Source organism: Fusarium phalaenopsidis (genome assembly GCF_050370095.1).
Source record: "Fusarium phalaenopsidis strain FUZ10S chromosome Unknown contig_32316, whole genome shotgun sequence".
Taxonomy (NCBI): Eukaryota; Fungi; Ascomycota; class Sordariomycetes; order Hypocreales; family Nectriaceae; genus Fusarium; species Fusarium phalaenopsidis.
This window is the reverse complement of record NW_028145399.1, coordinates 2,044,241-2,062,887: the sequence shown is the minus strand read 5'-3', so window position 1 is coordinate 2,062,887 and position 18,647 is coordinate 2,044,241. Positions and strand designations below refer to the sequence as shown.

At 55.1% G+C, this 18,647-nt stretch overlaps 5 protein-coding genes across 5 annotated transcripts; 2 read left to right on the top strand and 3 right to left on the bottom strand.

The window, feature by feature from the left end:
* Positions 1–378: 378 nt before the first annotated feature.
* Positions 379–3,231, bottom strand: LRP88_12216 (uncharacterized protein; the record flags this gene model as incomplete). Its single annotated transcript, XM_083248610.1, has 2 exons — positions 379–954; positions 1,027–3,231. The coding sequence occupies 2 exons, from the start codon at positions 3,229–3,231 to the stop codon at positions 379–381; spliced, it is 2,781 nt and encodes a 926-aa protein (XP_083096040.1).
* A 3,445-nt stretch (positions 3,232–6,676) lies between these two features.
* On the bottom strand, positions 6,677–8,882 carry LRP88_12215 (uncharacterized protein; the record flags this gene model as incomplete). The annotated part of the gene is made up of 4 exons (XM_083248609.1): positions 6,677–6,876; positions 7,772–8,216; positions 8,269–8,445; positions 8,517–8,882. The coding sequence occupies 4 exons, from the start codon at positions 8,880–8,882 to the stop codon at positions 6,677–6,679; spliced, it is 1,188 nt and encodes a 395-aa protein (XP_083096039.1).
* A 255-nt stretch (positions 8,883–9,137) lies between these two features.
* Positions 9,138–9,459, top strand: LRP88_12214 (electron transfer flavoprotein regulatory factor 1; the record flags this gene model as incomplete). The annotated part of the gene is made up of 3 exons (XM_083248608.1): positions 9,138–9,189; positions 9,249–9,392; positions 9,443–9,459. The coding sequence occupies 3 exons, from the start codon at positions 9,138–9,140 to the stop codon at positions 9,457–9,459; spliced, it is 213 nt and encodes a 70-aa protein (XP_083096038.1).
* Positions 9,460–10,190: 731 nt separating this feature from the next.
* On the bottom strand, positions 10,191–12,008 carry LRP88_12213 (class I SAM-dependent methyltransferase; the record flags this gene model as incomplete). The annotated part of the gene is made up of 1 exon (XM_083248607.1): positions 10,191–12,008. The coding sequence occupies one exon, from the start codon at positions 12,006–12,008 to the stop codon at positions 10,191–10,193; it is 1,818 nt and encodes a 605-aa protein (XP_083096037.1).
* A 3,720-nt stretch (positions 12,009–15,728) lies between these two features.
* Positions 15,729–17,884, top strand: LRP88_12212 (Endonuclease/exonuclease/phosphatase; the record flags this gene model as incomplete). Its single annotated transcript, XM_083248606.1, has 2 exons — positions 15,729–16,620; positions 16,671–17,884. The coding sequence occupies 2 exons, from the start codon at positions 15,729–15,731 to the stop codon at positions 17,882–17,884; spliced, it is 2,106 nt and encodes a 701-aa protein (XP_083096036.1).
* Between the last annotated feature and the right edge of the window lie 763 nt (positions 17,885–18,647).

The following is an 18,647-nucleotide window of genomic DNA, read 5'->3' as shown; positions in this document are numbered from 1 at the left end:
GTTCACCGCACCCTCATACATCCCGAGAATTGTCAGATATCATCGGCTAGAGCATCAACATAAAGGATATCCACCTTGTCGCTGTGGTATGTAGTCAAATCCAGGCTGGGTTAGCTTCAAGGGTCCACTTCATTCACTTCTGCCAAGACCACAGATCTGTCCAATCGTGGCTCAACAAACATTAGAGACAACAGAGGGAAGCGGTCACGGTACACCGCCTCACGCGGGTTGGGAAATCATATAACAATGGCACTACTTTTATTCACCTGCAAGAGCTATTCACAGCCTAGCCATCTCGAATCAAACCAAACAGCCGCTTCCACCAGTTACAGATTTCCATCAAGTCCAAACGCATCTCTCACACGGCTGTGCAGACACTCAAGGGCTTGTCGGATCACCGCTGCTGCCGGTGCTACCGCCACCGCTTCCGCTGGCCCTGGTACGACTCGCCCAGATGTGTCTGACTCGATGAGACTCCATGGGTGGCGACGCATACTCCTCATCGCTCGACTGCGTGAAGCCGCTGACGTTACTCAGCATGCTGGAGCTGCGTCCTCTAGACCGGGTCACTCGTGGCTCAAAAGACGACGCAGTCGGCGGGGGCTGCCAAAGCGACATGGACGGGAGTGCAGGAGCAGAAACAGAAGGAAGGACATCGCCGGAACCCTGCCAGAGGCCGGTCGGGTAATGCGGAGGAGCTGTGGGATCAGGATTCCAAGTACTCGTCGTGGTCGTGGTGGGTTGAAAAGGAGGACCAAGGTGCGGGTGGCCTGCATCAGCCAGCTCATACGCCATGCCGTTGGCCGAGTTGATGAACTCGTGGAAGCTCTGCAGTTGCATCTGGGCGTTTCTGATGTGCTCAGCCCGAGCCGCGTTGTCAGCACGGACTTGGGCAAGCCGCTCATTGTAGTTCGCTTCAATGCCGGCTACATGCTCCTGCCAGACATTACGTTCCTGGTTGCGTCGTTCGGCTTCGTCAAGACCACGGTTGTTAGCATCGGTGATGTTGGCAAGCTCGTTCTCAACCTTGGCAATACGCGTGGCGACCTTGTTTCGGCGAGTGTTGAGGTTGGACTTTTCAACCTCCTTGGCCTTGATCTCCTTCTCCAGTCCGACCTTGTGTTCCTTGAACGCCTTCTGAGCCGTATCGAAAACCTTCTTTTCACTGCTGTATTGTCTCTCGACTCTCTTCTTATGCTCGAGGAGGTCAGGCGAGTGGTCAAAGTTTTTGAGCTGTTCAGTAATCTCCTTGGTCTCCCGCTCGGCTTGCGCTTTTCCGAGTTCCTGTTGGCGAATCTTTTGTCTGAATTTTTCGTCGTGGTTTCCGGCAGACGCAAGTTGGTTATCTAAAAGCTCGTTGTCCTTTCTGAGACTGCTGGCCCGGTTCTTAAACTCCTTTCGAAGAGTCTTGAGGCGTGACTTTTCCTCGTTGAACTTCAGCTCAACCGCAGCAAGCGAAGTCCTGAGAGTCGTGGCGGGGGAATCCGGTCGGAGAGAACGCTGTCCATTGGCCACGGGAGGGGGGACACCGTCCGCCTCTCGCTGCGTAGCCTGGACAGTCCTGATGCTGGTCGAGAAAAGAACCTTGTCCGTCTGGCTGTCTAGAAACTCGCACTCGTACTTGGAAGCAGGTCGGAGCCCGTAGATATCGCCCGTCCAACGCACACCCTCTCGTGAATCCTCCGGGGATTCCTCGATAGGAAACATGCGCGTAGGCTGCCAGACAGCGTTGTTAACCCGGACGTAGAAAGGCTTCGAAGTGTCGATATTGGAAGGTCGCGAGTCCTCGCCTGAAGACTCGACTGATCGCGGTGCGTCGTCATCGATTTCGGGGAAATGGCTGGTGCTGAAACATACTTCATCGCTTCCGATGTAGGATATCCATATTTGGCTGGGTTGGTTGTTGAAAGGAGCGTTTCCAAGGTTGTGAATGTCAGTTGCGTTGGTCCCAGCCGACTCTGAGGCCGCATGGGACAGCTCATATTCCTTCACTACAACAATCTTTGTGCTCGCTAGTGCTGCCCATAGCGGTTGCTGTAGGCGAACTTGAGTGCTTTGCTTTCTTCTTCTTTTGCTTGTTGACACAGGAGGCGCCGATTGCAGCCCTGTCTCTGTATCGGGCGTCGCGAATCCTCCCTCGTTGGCCGTGTCACCTACCACGCTGGGTGGCTTCCCGGCCTCGGGATCGCTGGCTCCGACAGAGGCATTGGCCTTTTCGCGCCTCAAATACCATTCTCGAACATATCGTACGATGCCCTGTGTCAAGATGTGAATAGCCAAAACGCTCCTCACCCACCCATATGCACTCCTCTTATCGTACACGCTCGAGGTGGGGTTGAGAGAGCTGTTGAAAACATGAGGGATTCGCCAATGCTCCGGGATGTGGCGGGCCACGCGACCCCAGTGAGCTTTAGTCCCCCGAAGTAGATGATGGCCAACCACCCACATGAAGCACGTGGTGAGTCCTCTCGAAGTTCCGTCCCTCGTGCTGGTCCCTCCTCCTAGAGTAATGGCAATGACTGGTTTGGCGAAATCTAGAATTGCATCCTGGATTGGACCCCACAGGAAAAGCCATATCAGAAGGAAGAAGAAATCCATACACAAAACCGTGACCAAGGACGGCATAGTAGAGTTTCCGTCAAAGATCTCGGCGAGGTTGATGTTCATGCCCGAGCTGGTCGTGACGGGAGGGACAAAGGTAAGGAACGTGAAGATGGTGTAGATGACCGTGAGCGAGAGCGACGGGACGTGCATGAGGATGATCAGAATCGCGAGCGTATCCTGCATGGGCAGAGTCTTGAGGACGGTGGTGGCGAGATCGAATGGACCCGAGTCGCGGTGGACGTCGGCGTTCTTCATGGCATTGACATCGATCTGACGGTGGCCGGCGTCGACGACACCATTGACGCCGCCGGAGTTGGACGAGTCGGAGGACATTTCGGATACGGCGCCGAGCGAGGAGCGGCGGGGATCGTCGTTGGCGCGAGAATCGCTGGAGGCATCATAAACGCAGTGTTTGTAGGAACCGTTGGTGAGGCCGTTGGCTGGCGTCGACTGCCCTGCAGCGCCGGCGACGCCTTGGTCGGATCGGCGAGCAGAGCTGTCGAGCTGCCCTGAGCCCTTCTTGTCTGAAGATCGCTTGGCCGGGCCTACAAGGCCATTCTCATGACGAGTGTCGCGGTGACTGGCGGCGCCTTGCTGTCGCTTGCCCGAACCTGGAGCGCGAGGCATGCGCAACGACTTTGACCTCTTGCCACAGTCTGACGGACCCAAGCACCTCTTCGGACCAGGGCCGGCAGCCGGGGCAAGCCTTTCGAGATGAAGGGCTTGAAAGGTCGAGGGATTTGGCTAGTTGCAAGCCCAGACTGATTTCGTCGGCCACCTAGTACGAACCGAGGGGCAGAGAATCTGATATCGAAGTCGAGGTCGGTAGGAAAGGTAGGAAAGTCGTTGCGACAATAGAGTTCGGGGTCGACATATGCATTCGAATCGGTGGGCGTCCAGACGGATCACAGCAAAAACAACGGTCGAGGGACCTGACGTGAAAACGATAAGGACCGGCAAGGAGGGGGACTACTCGTCGGCTCGAGAAGCGAAAAATGTGGCTAGTATCGGCCGGAGGGCCTCAGGGAGCGAATGTGTCGTGTAGTTCTGCCTGATTTACGAGACGCTACAAACTGTGCGAGGTTGTTGATGTGGATAAGAGTTGAAGTTGGTGGAGGTGGGAGATTTTTGGCTGTCGAGGCCAGGCTCGTGCTTGTGGAAGTAAGAGAAATGGAAAGGAATGGAGCGACCGAATGCAAAAGGATGGATGGACGGGAACGGGAATAGCGAGCGAGGCAGTGGGCGGGGTGCTGGGATGCGGATTCACACTGTGGCACGGGGGGCTGCCATAGGGCCATGGTCCACTGAGCCCACTGTAGATTTAGTGGCTGAACAGGTTGGGTCCAGGGCTCGAGGCCCAGCTGCGTTCAGAACCACATTATCACGAGCCGCGAGGGGTCCAGGGCGGAATTGAGGGGGACCTGGGTCTACCTGAGGTGAGCGCTAAAGGCGTGTCAATAGGTGGGGAAGTACCAGCGTTGCAGGTATCGGTGGGTACCGATTCGTGTCAGTGAGTCGATAATTGGCCCTGGGCCGTCGGGTCAGCGAGGAGCGTGTCAAGCTTTGCTGCGCCGCGCTTCCTTCTCTTCTCCTCGCGAGCGAGCGGTTAAACGTTGGTCTTCTGGCAAGAGGGTTTGATACAAGATTCGTACAAAGTTCCCGGTGCTTCCTTGATCAAATGCCAACGGATCAGGTACCCAGGAACAAGGTTGGGTCGGATGAGACGAGGCGCTACTCTGCGCTGACTGTGTCCACGATCGACCAATCGACCAGCCCTAATCAACTCATGACACGGGGAGCTCATCTGTCAATGCATCCATTCGTCCATGGCATATGATAAGGACGATCGATGTAGAAACACTACTTCAAATACCGAGGCTGGCTCTCGAATTCCGTAACGGAGTTTTGCCTGGAAAACCAAGTTGGAGGAGGGCTTGGAGTCCTCTCCACAATCAATCGCACCGTCTTGAATACTGTGCGAGCCCTGCTTTTGGCAAAGGAAAGAAGGCGCGAAACAATTGGCAGGCTGCTCCATCCACATCCGTCACAAGACCAAAGCTTTGATTGATTGACAGACACAAAGTTGACAGTCTCGCTCCTTCATAAACAAACCACGTTGATTGGCGCATCACCGCGTCTTGGTCTATTCATGACGTGAGGAGACAATCGACAATTACTGCGACTTGGCCTCGTGTCTCAAGATGACCACGAATACCACGACAACGGCATGATTGACTGACTGACTCCCTTTACCTGCATCCGCGTATCCGGATCTTCTCACAAGATGGCTTCTGCCTTTCATAAGACAAACACAACGTGTGCGTGCGTGCGCACGCCATCGCTTGCACCCTCTGTCACGGGCTTGGTCAGGGTTCACCCCGGGACTCCCGGTCTCGTCTCAGCTCCCTCCGCAAAACAGACAACATCATCCAGCCTCATCAGATGTACGGCGCGGTACCTGTCTTCTCACCTGGTTACATACATACCTGCCTGGCCCTGAAGCGAAGCCCTCACCTCGGCAGCCTCCGGTGGCCACATTGCTGGCTCGCCTTGGACGAATCGCCGAGTAGCGCCCCAGATGTTAAGCTTTTGGCGGTCGCCCCTCAGCTCGGCCGGATCAAGGTGAAACTTGGGAAGACGGCCGATACCACCTTTTGGTCATTTTTCCCTCCAAGGCCTGTGTTTTGCTACTGACGTCGTTTACGCCACGGACTGCCGATTGGGGGAAAGGGCCTGGGTCGATCAAGGGGAAATGGGCCGGCCATGGGCATGGCAGCAAGGGTTATTGAACCATGTTTCCAGGATCATCAATCCCTGGCTGCCTACCTACGGACACGATGAAAGTCCTTTGGCTTGAGTCGTGTCGAAACGCCCATGCCATGCAGAGAGCGTGGTGGCTGATTTTGAAGGAGCAACGTGGGTTGGTTGATGCTATGTCAGGTAAGTTGGCCGTCACACAGTCACAGTCTGTGTAACTGAGAGATATCAGATCTCAATTGCTTCGGATCCTCTTCAACTCTTTCAGTCTCTGCTTGTTTAAAACCTGGTCTCGCGCATCCTTCAATCTCTCGTCCCGCTTTTGACCAACATTATCACGAACGATCCTTGGCTCAACTTGGACCATCGCCGATTGTGACCAGCATCGCAGGCCTTCTTGTCCAATCCTACGCTGTACTTACTCTTTAGGAACTTTCGCCTGTTGTCTTTATCCAGAATACTACTCAGTTGCAGCATGTCGCACTCACAAGACCCCTGCTAGAACGCACAAGTCTCTTCAAGTCCCCACCCCTGGTAAATGATGCCTGCACCACTGGCCGCAACAACACCAGCAAAACCCCCTCATTACTCAGTCACGACCGACAACAGACGCGCCGATCGTCCCGCTATTTTTGCTCTGCGAATGGAGTATCTCGCCGTGAACCAGATCTGCTGCCACGGCATAAACGGTCAGGGTGCAAGGCCCTGCTCATCCATGCTTGCGCCCTCTCCACACGACAGATCCCATCCACTCATGGCCTGGCATGTGCGCTATGGCAAGGACAAGCCCCGGAGCCATGTCTGTCGTGTCAGACCGCCGCTTTCACCTTGACGTTGGTCTTTGTTATTTTCCGAGGCCTTTTTCCTTGGCCAAGGGAGGACTATCCCATAACGAGAATGCACGATCGTGCTTCTCGGTAATTTGCCCTCGATTCTCGGTAGATAGATTCAGCTCGCCTTGGATCCATTCTCAACTCACATGCTCGGGTCTCGCTTCAACAATACAGGGATGAGGAGGCCGATACTTGCAAGGAGGACGACGATCATGGTCGCTCTAGCAAATCGCAACACTACGCCCGCATCTTGGCTCTGGCCTTGGTCCCTTTGATGCCGCCGGCGCCGGCACTTGTCTTGATTTTCTTTGGTCCGCCTTATCACGCCGTCCCTGCACAACATCCTCCATCACGCATTGCGGCCATGCTAGCAACAAGCCGTGTGCAAGAGCCAGAGCCAGAGCCAGAGCCCGCGGGATGGTCGTGGTCAAATGACGGTGAGGGGTTATCCGGTTGCTGCTGGGTCACCGTGACGGTCTGCTCTAGGCAGTGATTTGCTTGCCTACGGCGGCAGTCTCTGGCGGCAGTGGCCTGACTCTAATGTCGTTTGCCTCGCTGATCATCTCGAGCTTCTCCACGGTCAGAGTCAGTCCCGGAGCCGAACCCTGAAGGCCCCAACGGCAGTCGAAGCGACCAGCACCACCAGCTCCCTGGTCTGGACCCTTTTCGAGGGCGGGGATCGCTGTACAGTAGCTCTGGCCGCGCGCGGGATGCGCCGTGCTGCATGAAGGGCGCCACTCCAAGCTGGCGTTTTTAGCTGGGAGGCTCTGGTGTCTGTCAGAGACATCCATGGCTTTGTCAGGTTGTCTCTGCAGAAGCGCCCGGTTACGATCCCGATGCGTGGTTTTCTCTGGGGAGCTGACGTCGGATGCTTCCAGATATGGGACTTGATTGACATGCAAATCCTCTCAAAGATCGTCTTGCGTTATCACGATGGAGTGTCTCTTGACCTACTTCCATAATAGGTAAACCGGAGGTTGCTTGAAACATTCCGTCCCATCCAACAGGCTCGAAACAACCACAACACCATGGCGATTGGATCGCAACACTTGAGGATACCCAGCATCATGCTATTTTCGTGGGATGCTCCCTTCAAGTGCCTCCCACCCTTCTCCTGCACACGACGCATCTCTTTGCTGCGCGTGACGACAACCCGGCACCAATCAACCCCGACCACGCCGATGGGAACAAGACGGTGTGTTGGGAGGTTGCCGCGCCCGTTACACGACAACTTGGTGCTGCGAAGCGTTTAGCCACACCGTTTTGTGCTTGCTTTTCCCCCCTTTTCCGCGCCGTTTTTTCTTCGCGGGCCTTCCGGGTGTCGCGTGCTTCCGAAACAAGGGCTGTCTATGGATGAATGAAATCCCGGACATGGGGTATCGTCAAGGTGAGCAGGGCTTGTGAAGGTGAGCACGGTGAGATACGGGGACCGTATCGAGCTTTGAACAAAACTGACGTCTCTAGATGACCCCATTTCTTTGATGTGATCTTGTCTCTGCTTGCTTGCTCTATCAAGCAGCGGATGTATGCTGTCATGGTACAATATCTCTCCCGAACTCAAGGCTCATGTCCTCAACTTTTGGTGGAAGGCTCAGCACTGTTTTGTTCTGGCTGAGCGTCGATCTCTTCTGGCTTTTTAGTTTGAGACTTGGCTTCTCCTCCCTCTGCTTGGGCTTTTGCCTCTTCCTCCCTTTTGGCTTTGGCCTCAGCCTCCTTCAAGTAGATATCGTCCCAAACCTCACGCTCCAGCTTATAAAAGCTGCCCATTGTCTCCCGTAGTAGCGCAACATCGGAGACACAGTCGTTCGGGGCGAGTTTGAATATTTCTTTCACCGTCGACTCCCACGTCGGTATGTCGAGACGGGCATTTCGCTTATTGTATGGCACAAGGTTGATGCTTACCCTCCCGAGGGATTTCCTCATGCCGGCGGTGACGAGGTTCACCATAAGTGAGAACTTGTTTCCTCCTGCTGCGAGGACGTATGCCTCAACGGGGAGACGTCGGGGCCCGTTCACTGTGTGCTGCGTCATGTTGGTCTGGCATTCGCTCCAAGGGAGAGCTGTAGTGACTTACATGGATGACACCGCTACGGTTGGTAGAGTCGTATGCTATCCTTACCTCTGTCTCTGTAAACCCAAAAGAGCCCCTCAATGACTCTACGCCCTCGGCTTTTTCCAAGATGTGGCCTGCCCATTGCCGCGCCGCCTTGAGAGCCAAGTCGAACAACCCGTCGATAGTGATGGATCCACGCTGGGAAGAGAAGAAACAAGTCAGAACCCGCACCAGAACGACAGGAGAAAATCATTGCGGCTTCAACAAACCTTGGGCTTGAAAACCTGGTCGACATGCCACTCCTCTGTCTGCAGCCGGTACATGGTGAACTTGTCAAACTTGGCATCGCCCTGATCCTTCAGGGGCATGCTGAGCCGAAAACTCGGCTTGGTAGCCTCATTCAGCACGTCGCCGATCCTGTTGACCTGCTCTGTGCTGATCCCCGAGTACACCATGACGCCCATGTCTTGGTACATGGAGCGCAGGCTCTTCCTCCGGTCCGCATCGTTCGGGTCCTTGGGGATGCCGCCTCGCCGCGGCTGCAATCCGGGCTGGATGTTCCGGAGGTTCGGAAAGACTCTTGTTGCGGGTGTTGAGCGCCGGGAAAATAATCTCGTAGGAGGTTTCGGAGCCATGGTGAACGGCCAATTGGGTGTATCTTTGTGGGTGGTTTGATGATGGGAGGTTGTTTGGAAAGGTTGGTTTGTGGCTGAAGCTGTAGCGGGGTGGAATAGCCTGAGGTAGCCTTGCATGGGTGGAGGCTGATGTGGCGATGCGGGGGTGGTTGAGCCACAACCTGGGGGGAACATGTCGACTCGGCATCATACATTCGGCTTCATACTTGAAGTAGTGCCATTGAACCTGTCGGCGTAGGATCATGCAGACGCGAGATGGCGAGTCTTAACCCCGAGCTACGACGTCAAGTCATTGCCATCTACAAAGGTCTGAGCCTCGGTTTTACTCTCCATCGAGAGGGGATAGATATACTGACGCCTCGGTAGAGCTGCTTTATCTTGGCCGAGAATACCCCCTCGGCTTCGACTACTTTCGTCCTCGCCTGCACAAGGCCTTCATCTCCAAGGCTGCTGAGCGCGATGAGGACAAGATCCGGCAGGGTATTGCGCAGGCTGAATACGTCAAGAAGGGTGAGATCCCCTAGCCAGACTCATGTATCACACGTACTGACTTGTTGCAGAGATCGAGACATTGTAAGTGAGATCGTTCCTTTCTCGTTGAATGTGCTACGTGCGAGCGGACTCACTCGCTTCACCAACAACTGTCTTCTCACGGGGTATCCCTTCATATTTGGCCATTAAGATGTTGGTTCAAGCATCAATTCATCTGTCTATTCGGAAAACACTACCCAAATTCATATCATTTTCCCACCCATCCGTCCAAACCACCTCATCAAAAAGCCTCCATAAATCATGGCAAAAAAGCTGCAAGCCGAAAACAACACGAGTATGTACGGCATCAGCGTCTCGGTGTTCCTGTTCACACGAGCAAAAGAAAATATCCAAGAAACCTCATTTGTCCCGAGGCAAGCCATGTCCAGAAAAAACATATTCTCATCCTTCTCATCCTCTTCCATTCTCCAACCTCACCCATCCCCTGCCAAAATTCCAAGCCTGGTCCTTGCTATTTTTGCTAATCATATGGGTATAGGTACTATTTAAAAAGGTATCGCACTTTGAGAAAACGGTATGATGCCGACGCGTAAAGGGGGTATGTAGAAGATGCTGGTATCGAAAGGCGTGAGGAAGTTGAGAGAGATCGTGACGGAGTAGTCGAATAGCCAAGCCGTATCGGGATATAAGACATGTGCCCCCACGTTGTGACCGCGGGAGCATTCCAGCCCTGGCATCAGATAGAAACTATTGCCAGATCGTCTGCTGTCACCCACGTGGGTGACTTTCTTTGCTTTTGCTTGATGCCCCCGTGACTTAACCAGCGGGAACGAGTCTCTTCTTCGCTGTCCATGCTCCCACCTCCAAGCACTCTCCCCAACTTGTCCCACTCTCGCTCATAAGGTCCGCCATCATCTTGCTGAGCCAGACATCCCACTCGTCCTGGCTCTTGCCGCTCGCTTCTCGGAGAATCGGTTCCAGTGCCTGCACCAGCTGCGCAGCCGTCAGGAGAGCAGTCTTGCGCAGTGCGGCTTGCCCTGCTGTCAAGGTCTTCTTCTCGACCTTTTGGTGCGGCGTTGACTTGGCCTTCATCTCCACGTAGGATTTGCCGTCCTTGGTCACAACACCGCCGACGCCCTCTCGCTCCCATCGGACTTCGCTTAGGGGAATAGCCAGCCGCTTCGATCGGATCTCGGTCAAAATCTCGGCTTCCTGCATAAGGTAGGCCTTGATGAGAGAGCAAGGCACAGGCGAAAGTTGCCGAGCTTCGAGAGCACGTGATAGCCAGGTATTGTACTCGACTAGAAATGCGTTCAGTGGTGCTGAGAGTGGTGTCTTTGGTGTCATCAGATAGGCGCCGAGGTCCAGAGCTGCTTCATGCTCCTCTGCTTCATTGGAGCCGGGTACCGCGCTGGGCACATGTGGCCGAAGCATACGGAACGTTGGGTCACTGTCCCATATCTCAATCACTCCACCCGGCTTGAGCATGCGTAGGTACTCCTCGATGAAGAGCTGGTAGACATGACTTGGAACCATCATGCACGAGTCTTTGACCATTATGAGGTCGAACTCCTCCTCCGCAAAAGGCCAGGGGAACTGACGAAGATCGTGCTGGACGAACCGCCAATTCATGTCCTTGTCGGGCTTGCAAAGCTCAGCTGGTGACCCAGGGCTTCCCGGGGCCAGGGGCGCGATGTCGACGCCTGTGAACGAGATCCCGCTGTGGCCTCGCTCCTTAAAGTACCGGTGGCACATCATACTCCAGAACCCCGTACCACATCCCAGCTCCAACACGCGCTGTGGCGGATTCACCCTCAGTGATGGGGTAACCACGGGCGCGCCATAGACTTGTATCAAGAGCAGCGTTCGAAGGGACTGTCGATGGAGCTCGGTCAGATCGGCGGGGAGAGGATAGGCTGCTCCAGGGTCGTTAAAGTAGGTGCGTCCATTGCGGACGACAAAGGGTTTTGTGGCGGGGTTCTCGCTCGAGTTGGCAGGGTCGGTTGAGGTCATGGTGTGTGTTGACAGTATCGTGGTGCCGCTGGCCGATGATACAGAGTCGGTCCGTGGAAAGGAAAGGTTTATCTGCTTGGTGACGCCCGACATGGGCTTGTTACTGGCATCCAGCTCGGAATACATGGTGACATTTTTCAGATCAACAGAAGCAGACGAGGGTGTTTCGGGGCGACGATGGCGATTCTGACGGTCGCGCTGGCGGTTCTTGTCGGCAGCCACCAGAGGTCGGTTGAAGAAGATGGACGAAGCTGTGCTGCCGGTCCCGAGACTCAGGAGAGATTTGTTGGAAGAGCTCACGGTCGAGGTCAAGGTAGCAGACACGCGCGAGTCAGATGACACCACCTTGGACTGAGGACGAGAGTGATGGGTGTCGTCTTCCCCCACGGCGGGGCTGCTGGAATGCAGCAGGGACGACTCGTGCGACGAGCGGCTACCCTGGCTGCCGCTGGACGTCCTCGTGTGTCGAAACGGACGTCGACTGCGGTTGGGGTCTTGTGAGGCCGAATTGGATCGTGGGGGAGTCTCGGGGCGCTGCCACTCCTTTTCACCCTGCGTCCGACGACTGAAGGTGGGTAAAGGGGCGGCAGAGGCGTAGATAAATCCGCTCCATTCCGACATTGTCACGGTCCTGGGCTATCCTCTTTGGCGCAAGCTGGCCGATGGATGGGGGGTTAGGCCAGGGCTACCTCCGTGTGCGGTGCGGTACCCTACCCAAGCCCAAGCAAACAGGGGTGGCTGAGGCGTTCCACCGCCGCTAAAGAAAGACGCTGGAACCGCGGCACCCAATTGCTGCTGCCCTGCAGAGTCTGCGAGCGTCCTGTGCCTGGCCGTATCCACCGCCTTCGCCGAAAGCTGGTGCTTCTAGAACCCTTCTCCCACCGCGGAACTGGGTTGTGAAGCCCGGACCTGGCCCGGATTGCCTCCCGGAAGGAATCCCTTACTAGGGCGCTGACCGTGCAGGGGAAACAACACTGGGCACTGGTCGGTCTGGCTGATCCAAGATGAGGAAGCCCCCTGCCTTGCGTTGCTTTGGCCCTTTTGTCGATGCTCGGCAGCAGCTGATCGTGCCCTACCCGTTCTTGGGAGGACGGACCGTTGACCAGACGGAGACAGACGACGTCAGGAGATGATTTCGGAAACGGTGCCTCTTATCCGTTTGGGGCTGCTGGGACCCGGCTTTGAAACAGATCCTTCCGTCAAACGGGCCCCGAATGGTACTGTCGTATCGTATGCCGCTGATAGAGATGATCGGTGTAAAACCAACCACCAGAGGCGAGAACTGAAACGTGTATTTCGGGCAGATGGCCTGCCAAATGCGATGTATCGGAAGCGCTCGCAACCGTGGATGCTCCTATCCGTTGGCACTTGTTTGCTCGTCGAGTTGCGCGCCCGGGTGGTTGTCTTCCTGGTAGAGGCGCGCTGGCGTGGCTGTCATCTTTCACGCCTTCGATGGTTGTGTCTTGAACGCCGTTAGGCTGTTTGGATAAGGCGTTGACGCTGCCGTAGCCTCCGACTCTATGGTGAGACCAGCCCGATCTAGTAGTCTGCGATGATGGCGTCGCTTCTCGGGCAGTACGGCCCCCGTGATGCTTGGCCCTGTCAACAAGTTGAGCGAGCTGGCGACCAGCGCCTCCCGTGTCAAATGTCAGACCGATACCGTACAATAAACCCTCTCGCCTGAAGGGGCTCTGGCGTCGACGCCTCAAACAGAACAGCAGGACCGGCACTCGCGCTGAAAACGAGTCACTGTCGCGGGTGATAGAGTTTGGCGCGGTTTGCATACGGCGGAGCGGATGGCAAGCCAACTGTAGAGTTTCAGGTCGCGGCAGAGGGCGGCGGCAGCAGTCACATTCTATATACGGAACCCGACGAGAAGAGTAGGGACGGACGCATCCTCCCCTCCCCTCCTCTCCTCACCTGCTTCTCCCGGGGCGATGCTTTTTCCTACCACGGACGGACAATTCGGCTGTCATTAGCCCTGTAGAGCCAGATTCCCATTCGACTGCGGAGCGAGCCTGGGTTCTGGGGTGTGGAGCGGCGGCCATCCGTTGGCTCTCCCCCGCACATGAGAGGCCCTTTTCCCGCCCATCATCTGGGTCGCTGATGTGCTATTGACGCGTATCGAATTATCAACCTCAGCCTGGCGCCAGGGCGTCCCGAGGCCTGTTTGGTTGGCCCGAGAGGGGTCGTGGCTGGTGAAGCCCGTCATCAGTGTCTTCTATAGCGGTTGGAATATTAATATACATGCCCAAAGGATCCGTCCTGCAACTCGACTCGAACTGCGACCGGCGCAATCTGCAACGGACATGGTGATGCGACTTTGGCATTGCTGCTAGGATCAGCCTTGTCCGAGTGTCCCAGTGACCTGCACGATGGTGATCGAATGCATCTCTTCTCCATGGCGGGTCGCCTGAATGATTGCTAGCCGAGACACCGAGGCTTCGATTTGCAACCGCGCTTCGAGTCTCAAACAGCCTCTTCCCACGGACCGTATTCAGGAGAGGTCATGTTGTCTGAAAGCAAGCACGGAACGGTACACATAGGCTCACGGTCCTCGTACCACTGGTTGCACCACTTTTCCTGGGAGAACGGTGCTATTTTCGGCAGATTAGTAGAGGTGTCACACCCAGGCGGGTTTGTTGTTGCCTAAGAGGCCCAGCAATCCGGACTCGTGCATGCTTAGGACGTCAGAGATGGAACTCTTCATTCCGGAGTTTTGCGATCAGCCCCATGCTGCTTTTCGCGATGTTTTGGCAAGTTCCAATTGTTCGGAAGCACCGTCGGGAGGACCGTGATTGCAATTTGAATGGCATTGACCGAACATCGAATGCAGTCGCTAGTTGGAGAAGCCTGACTCGGGCAATGCTTGGCCTAGCTTGTCGGCCCAGGCCTCATTCGAAGAAGGCCCCGAAAATGGGTGCGGCTTGTCCTAGTGGATCAAATCGCGTCGGCAAAACGCCAATAAACAAGCTTGATCGAAACGCTTCCGCCCGGAGCTGAAGGCGCCATCGCTTTCGTTGAGGAGTTGAACTTATTGCGTCACTGTTGTGGTTGCGGAATCCCAATTCCTATCCGACGGTCTTCTTGCAGCGCTGGACTTGCTCGAGGAGGTTTCGAACCCATGCTTTCAGACCGTTTTCATGGAATGCTGTGGAAGTGACGAGGCCTGTGCGCTGTTTCTGTCCCTGTCGATGCCATCGAGATAGACGCTTGAGATGCTGCGAGAATCCTAGTCAGTCCCGCACCCGCAATGCTTGTACGGAGTTGGTTGTTGTAGCTGCAGGCTGGGCAGAAGAGTTGTGTGAATTCGATGAATGCAAACTCGGATCACGATGCGTAACCATCTCTTGGATGCGAGAAAAAGGTCGAAAACTTGCGATTCTCCAAGGTGAAGCAATTTCTATTCATGTTTCTGTGTTTTCTGTCAGTGCTAGGCGAGTTGTGGTTGTTGTTGCCCTACTGAGCTCGCCCTTCAAGGTTCAATAAGGCTGCACGTGACCTCTCAGCCGCACAAGCCATCGAGATGCGGAGCAGTTGCACGTGATTCCATATCGCTCGCTCCGGCACTCGTCCCTCGTCGCAGTGTCACCAGCATCACAGTCACGACCCGGATGCTCTCTTGATATCGCCCACTACTCTTCTGTCCAAGTATCAGTTGACCTTTCAGTGAATATTTCGCATTGCTGCGTTCGCTCTTTTCTGTGTGTGGTCCCTGCATGAGCTGAGGACACCTCCACGTGTCGCAAAAGCTTGGATCCCCTCCCATGATGACCTTTACCTCAAGCTTTGACTGACATGTCTTTGTAGCTGCATTTCTTGACTCTCGCATACTCCTCGCGATCCTCCTCTTGCCTCCGAAAGCACCGTCGCTCCAACGGCTGTGGCTTATTCTAAACTGCCGGATAAACACCAAAACACCCCAGCCTTCCCCGGAAACCGCTGCGACACGACCTTTCGGATGAGCTCTTGACCTGCGACGAATCGACATTCGAGCCGGAATTCTTCACCACGAAACTGCACACGCAGAGCGGCTGACCCGACGGGCCCATGCGCAAACGCGAGCTACTATTGCCATCTCTCCTTTTGAATCTTGGGTGAGGTGTCGAGTCACTCCACACTTGTCGAGGTCCCCCGCGCCACTACGATCGCGAATCGCACCAACCCAACCCATCGCGTTCACTCGACGGCCGATGAGCTGGTCCAGTCGCTTGATACACCCCCCACCATCGATAAAGACTGCCGAAAAGCGCCACCTGCTGCCGTGCTGCTCGCCGGCGCAGTTACCAAAACCACCCCCAAATCTATAACCCACCATCAGACTGAAATACCCCTGCCGGGATGTTTACCCAACACTCCGGGCAAGGTCAGCATGCCCGGATCAATGGCGCCGGGCGAGGCATGCCCAACCTTCTGTACAACTTCCAACACTCCCAACATCAACACCCTTCTCAGACCCAACACCACCAGGGGCTTCAGCATGATCATGGCATGCCCAACGCCAATGGATTGAGCCACCACTCGAGCTTCGCCTCGGGCGTACTCTCAAACTCGAGTCCTTTCAATGCGAGCGCTCTCCAGAATGGGCATTCGGCGACAACGCGAGGACAAGCACCCCCGAACGAAATGTGGCAGGAGCAATTGAGGATGCACAAGGAGGCTGAGCGGGCGCATGCTGCCATGACCGATCAACAACAACCGCACTACTATGCTAGGCTCAAGGCGTCGGAAAACAGAGGCATTGGCGGCCCTCCGCCCACCACCGTGCGCGCCCAGGCGGATAGCGAGAACGATAGTGTTGACCGACGGCGTCCCGCGCCCGTGGAGAAGGAGACCCGGCGCCAGGATTGGCATAATATGGACATGAGCGGCCAGGGTCTGCGAAACTTGGCACCAGAGCTGTTCAGGTATCAGTTCCTGAACGAGCTATACATTGCTTCAAACAAGCTCACTCGACTCCCTAACGCAATTGGAGAGCTACGCCAGTTACGCCATCTTGACGCCTCCTTCAACCAGATTTCAGAGATCCCCCCTGAAGTCGGAATGTGCACCTACCTGAAGCAGCTGTTGCTATTCAACAACAATATCCAGACATTGCCTTTTGAACTGGGATCGCTCCACCTTCTTGAGATGCTGGGCATCGAAGGAAACCCCCTGGAGCATGACGTGAAGCAGGAGATTATGGAGAAGGGAACAAAGAGCCTGGTCAATGCACTGAGAGAAGGCGCTCCGAGTAAGTTGATACGTATCTTGACAATAGAGTTTATGCTGAACGCAAACCAGTTCCCCTGGCTCCTGCACCCCGCAAGCCCATCGTCATTCAGGAAGATGTGTCACCCAACTTGGAAAAGATCAAGGTTTTCTCATGGAACATTCTCTGCGACAAGTATGCGACTCCACAGACATACGGCTACACCCCCACGGGTGCCCTCAACTGGGAGTATCGCAAGGACTGTATCTTGGAGGAGCTTCGGATCCGCGACGCCGACTTTCTTGCTCTTCAGGAGGTCTCGACGGATGCCTTCAAAGAGGACCTCAGCCCCGACCTGGCGCAAATGGACTACAAGGGTGTTCACTGGCCCAAGTCCCGAGCAAAGACCATGTCGGAAAAGGACGCTCAGTCAGTGGATGGATGTGCCGTCTTTTACAAGCAGAGCAAGTTTATCCTGCTGGATAAACAGTTGATCGAGTTTGCTACTATTGCTATCAACCGACCCGACATGAAGAACCAGCACGATGTCTTCAACCGTGTGATGCCCAAGGACAACATTGCCGTCATCTGCTTCTTTGAGTCACGACTGACGGGAGCTCGCATCATTTTGGTCAACGTTCATCTCACCTGGGACTCTGCTTTAGCCGATGTCAAGGTCATCCAGACGGGTATCCTGATGGAGCACGTCACCAAGCTCGCCGAGAAGTATGCTAGGTGGCCAGCGGTGAAGGACAAGAAGATGATTGTCCTGCCAACGTCGGACGACGAGGTTCCCACGCCTCAAATCGAACCGGGCCCCAGCCAGGAGTACCGGACCAACACAGAGATCCCTCTTTTGGTTTGTGGTGATTTCAACTCGACTGAAGACTCTTCGGTGTACGAGTTGATGTCCATGGGCCGAGTACCCCCGGATCATCTCGAGTTGAGCAACTTCCAGTACGGCAGCTTCACACGAGACGGTATCGAGCATCCCTTCAGCCTCCGAGACGCCTACGCCCACACCAAGCACACGGCTGATGAGATGCCGTTCACCAACTACACGCCAGGCTTTGCTGACGTGATTGACTATATCTGGTATTCGACCAACACACTCGAGGTGGTGGACCTTCTCGGACCCCCTGACCCCGAATATCTTAAGCGAGTGCCCGCGTTCCCCAACTGGCACTTCCCGGCGGATCACATCCAGATCATGTCCGAGTTTGTGATCAAGGGACGCAAGGAGAAGAAGCACCTGCCGGACCGAGAACCCGATTTTGGAGGCGGCTCCAGCGGACCACGAGGCTAGTAGCCGAGCCGGTAGTGCCCAAAAGCTCGCCAAGGCCAGACTGTGCGGACAGTTGATGCCCATACCATCTGGATGTAGTGTTTTTGGTTTTGCGAAACGACACACGGAGTTTTAAGGATCTTGCACGGTTCTTGGGGCGGTGGACGGGACGGGTATTGATGCATGGCGATGTATCCGATGGAATGTATATGCAGCGGAGATAGAGGAAGCGGTTTGGGGGAAGCGAGTTGGGAGGAACTGTAGGAATTGATTCATCATGCTCTTTTGCGACTTCAAACAGGTTCTCTTGCTGTGACTAATTGGATATGATTGATTGGATGCGAGGACCTTGATTTACAGGTGCCTTGGGGAGGTTTGCCAATCCGTTTGGCTATTTGGCCAGGCCTCCCGTGTGAAGGATTTCCGTGGTGTTGACGGTGTCGTCCTCCGGCCCTCGAGTATCAAGTGAAGTCTAGTGAGACTTATCATGGCTCTTGAAGCAGGCAGATGGTCTAGTGCCCCTTTAGGTCTTCTGCCAGCTCAAATCATGCTTGCGCCAGCTTAAACTCGAAGTGATATGGGTGTTTGGTTCGGAGCTCGTGAAGCTATCACTGAAGCTTGTGACATGAGGCCGCCTGCCTCACTTCCCCAGCCCCTATTCCAAAGTTTGAGAATAACTTTGAATATATTTTTGCCTCGTGATACTCCTATATCTGCGCTTGGGGTCGTTTACGTTTGAGTTTTCGGTTGAAGAGGCGGAGATGCTGCTGTGGACGATCCTGGT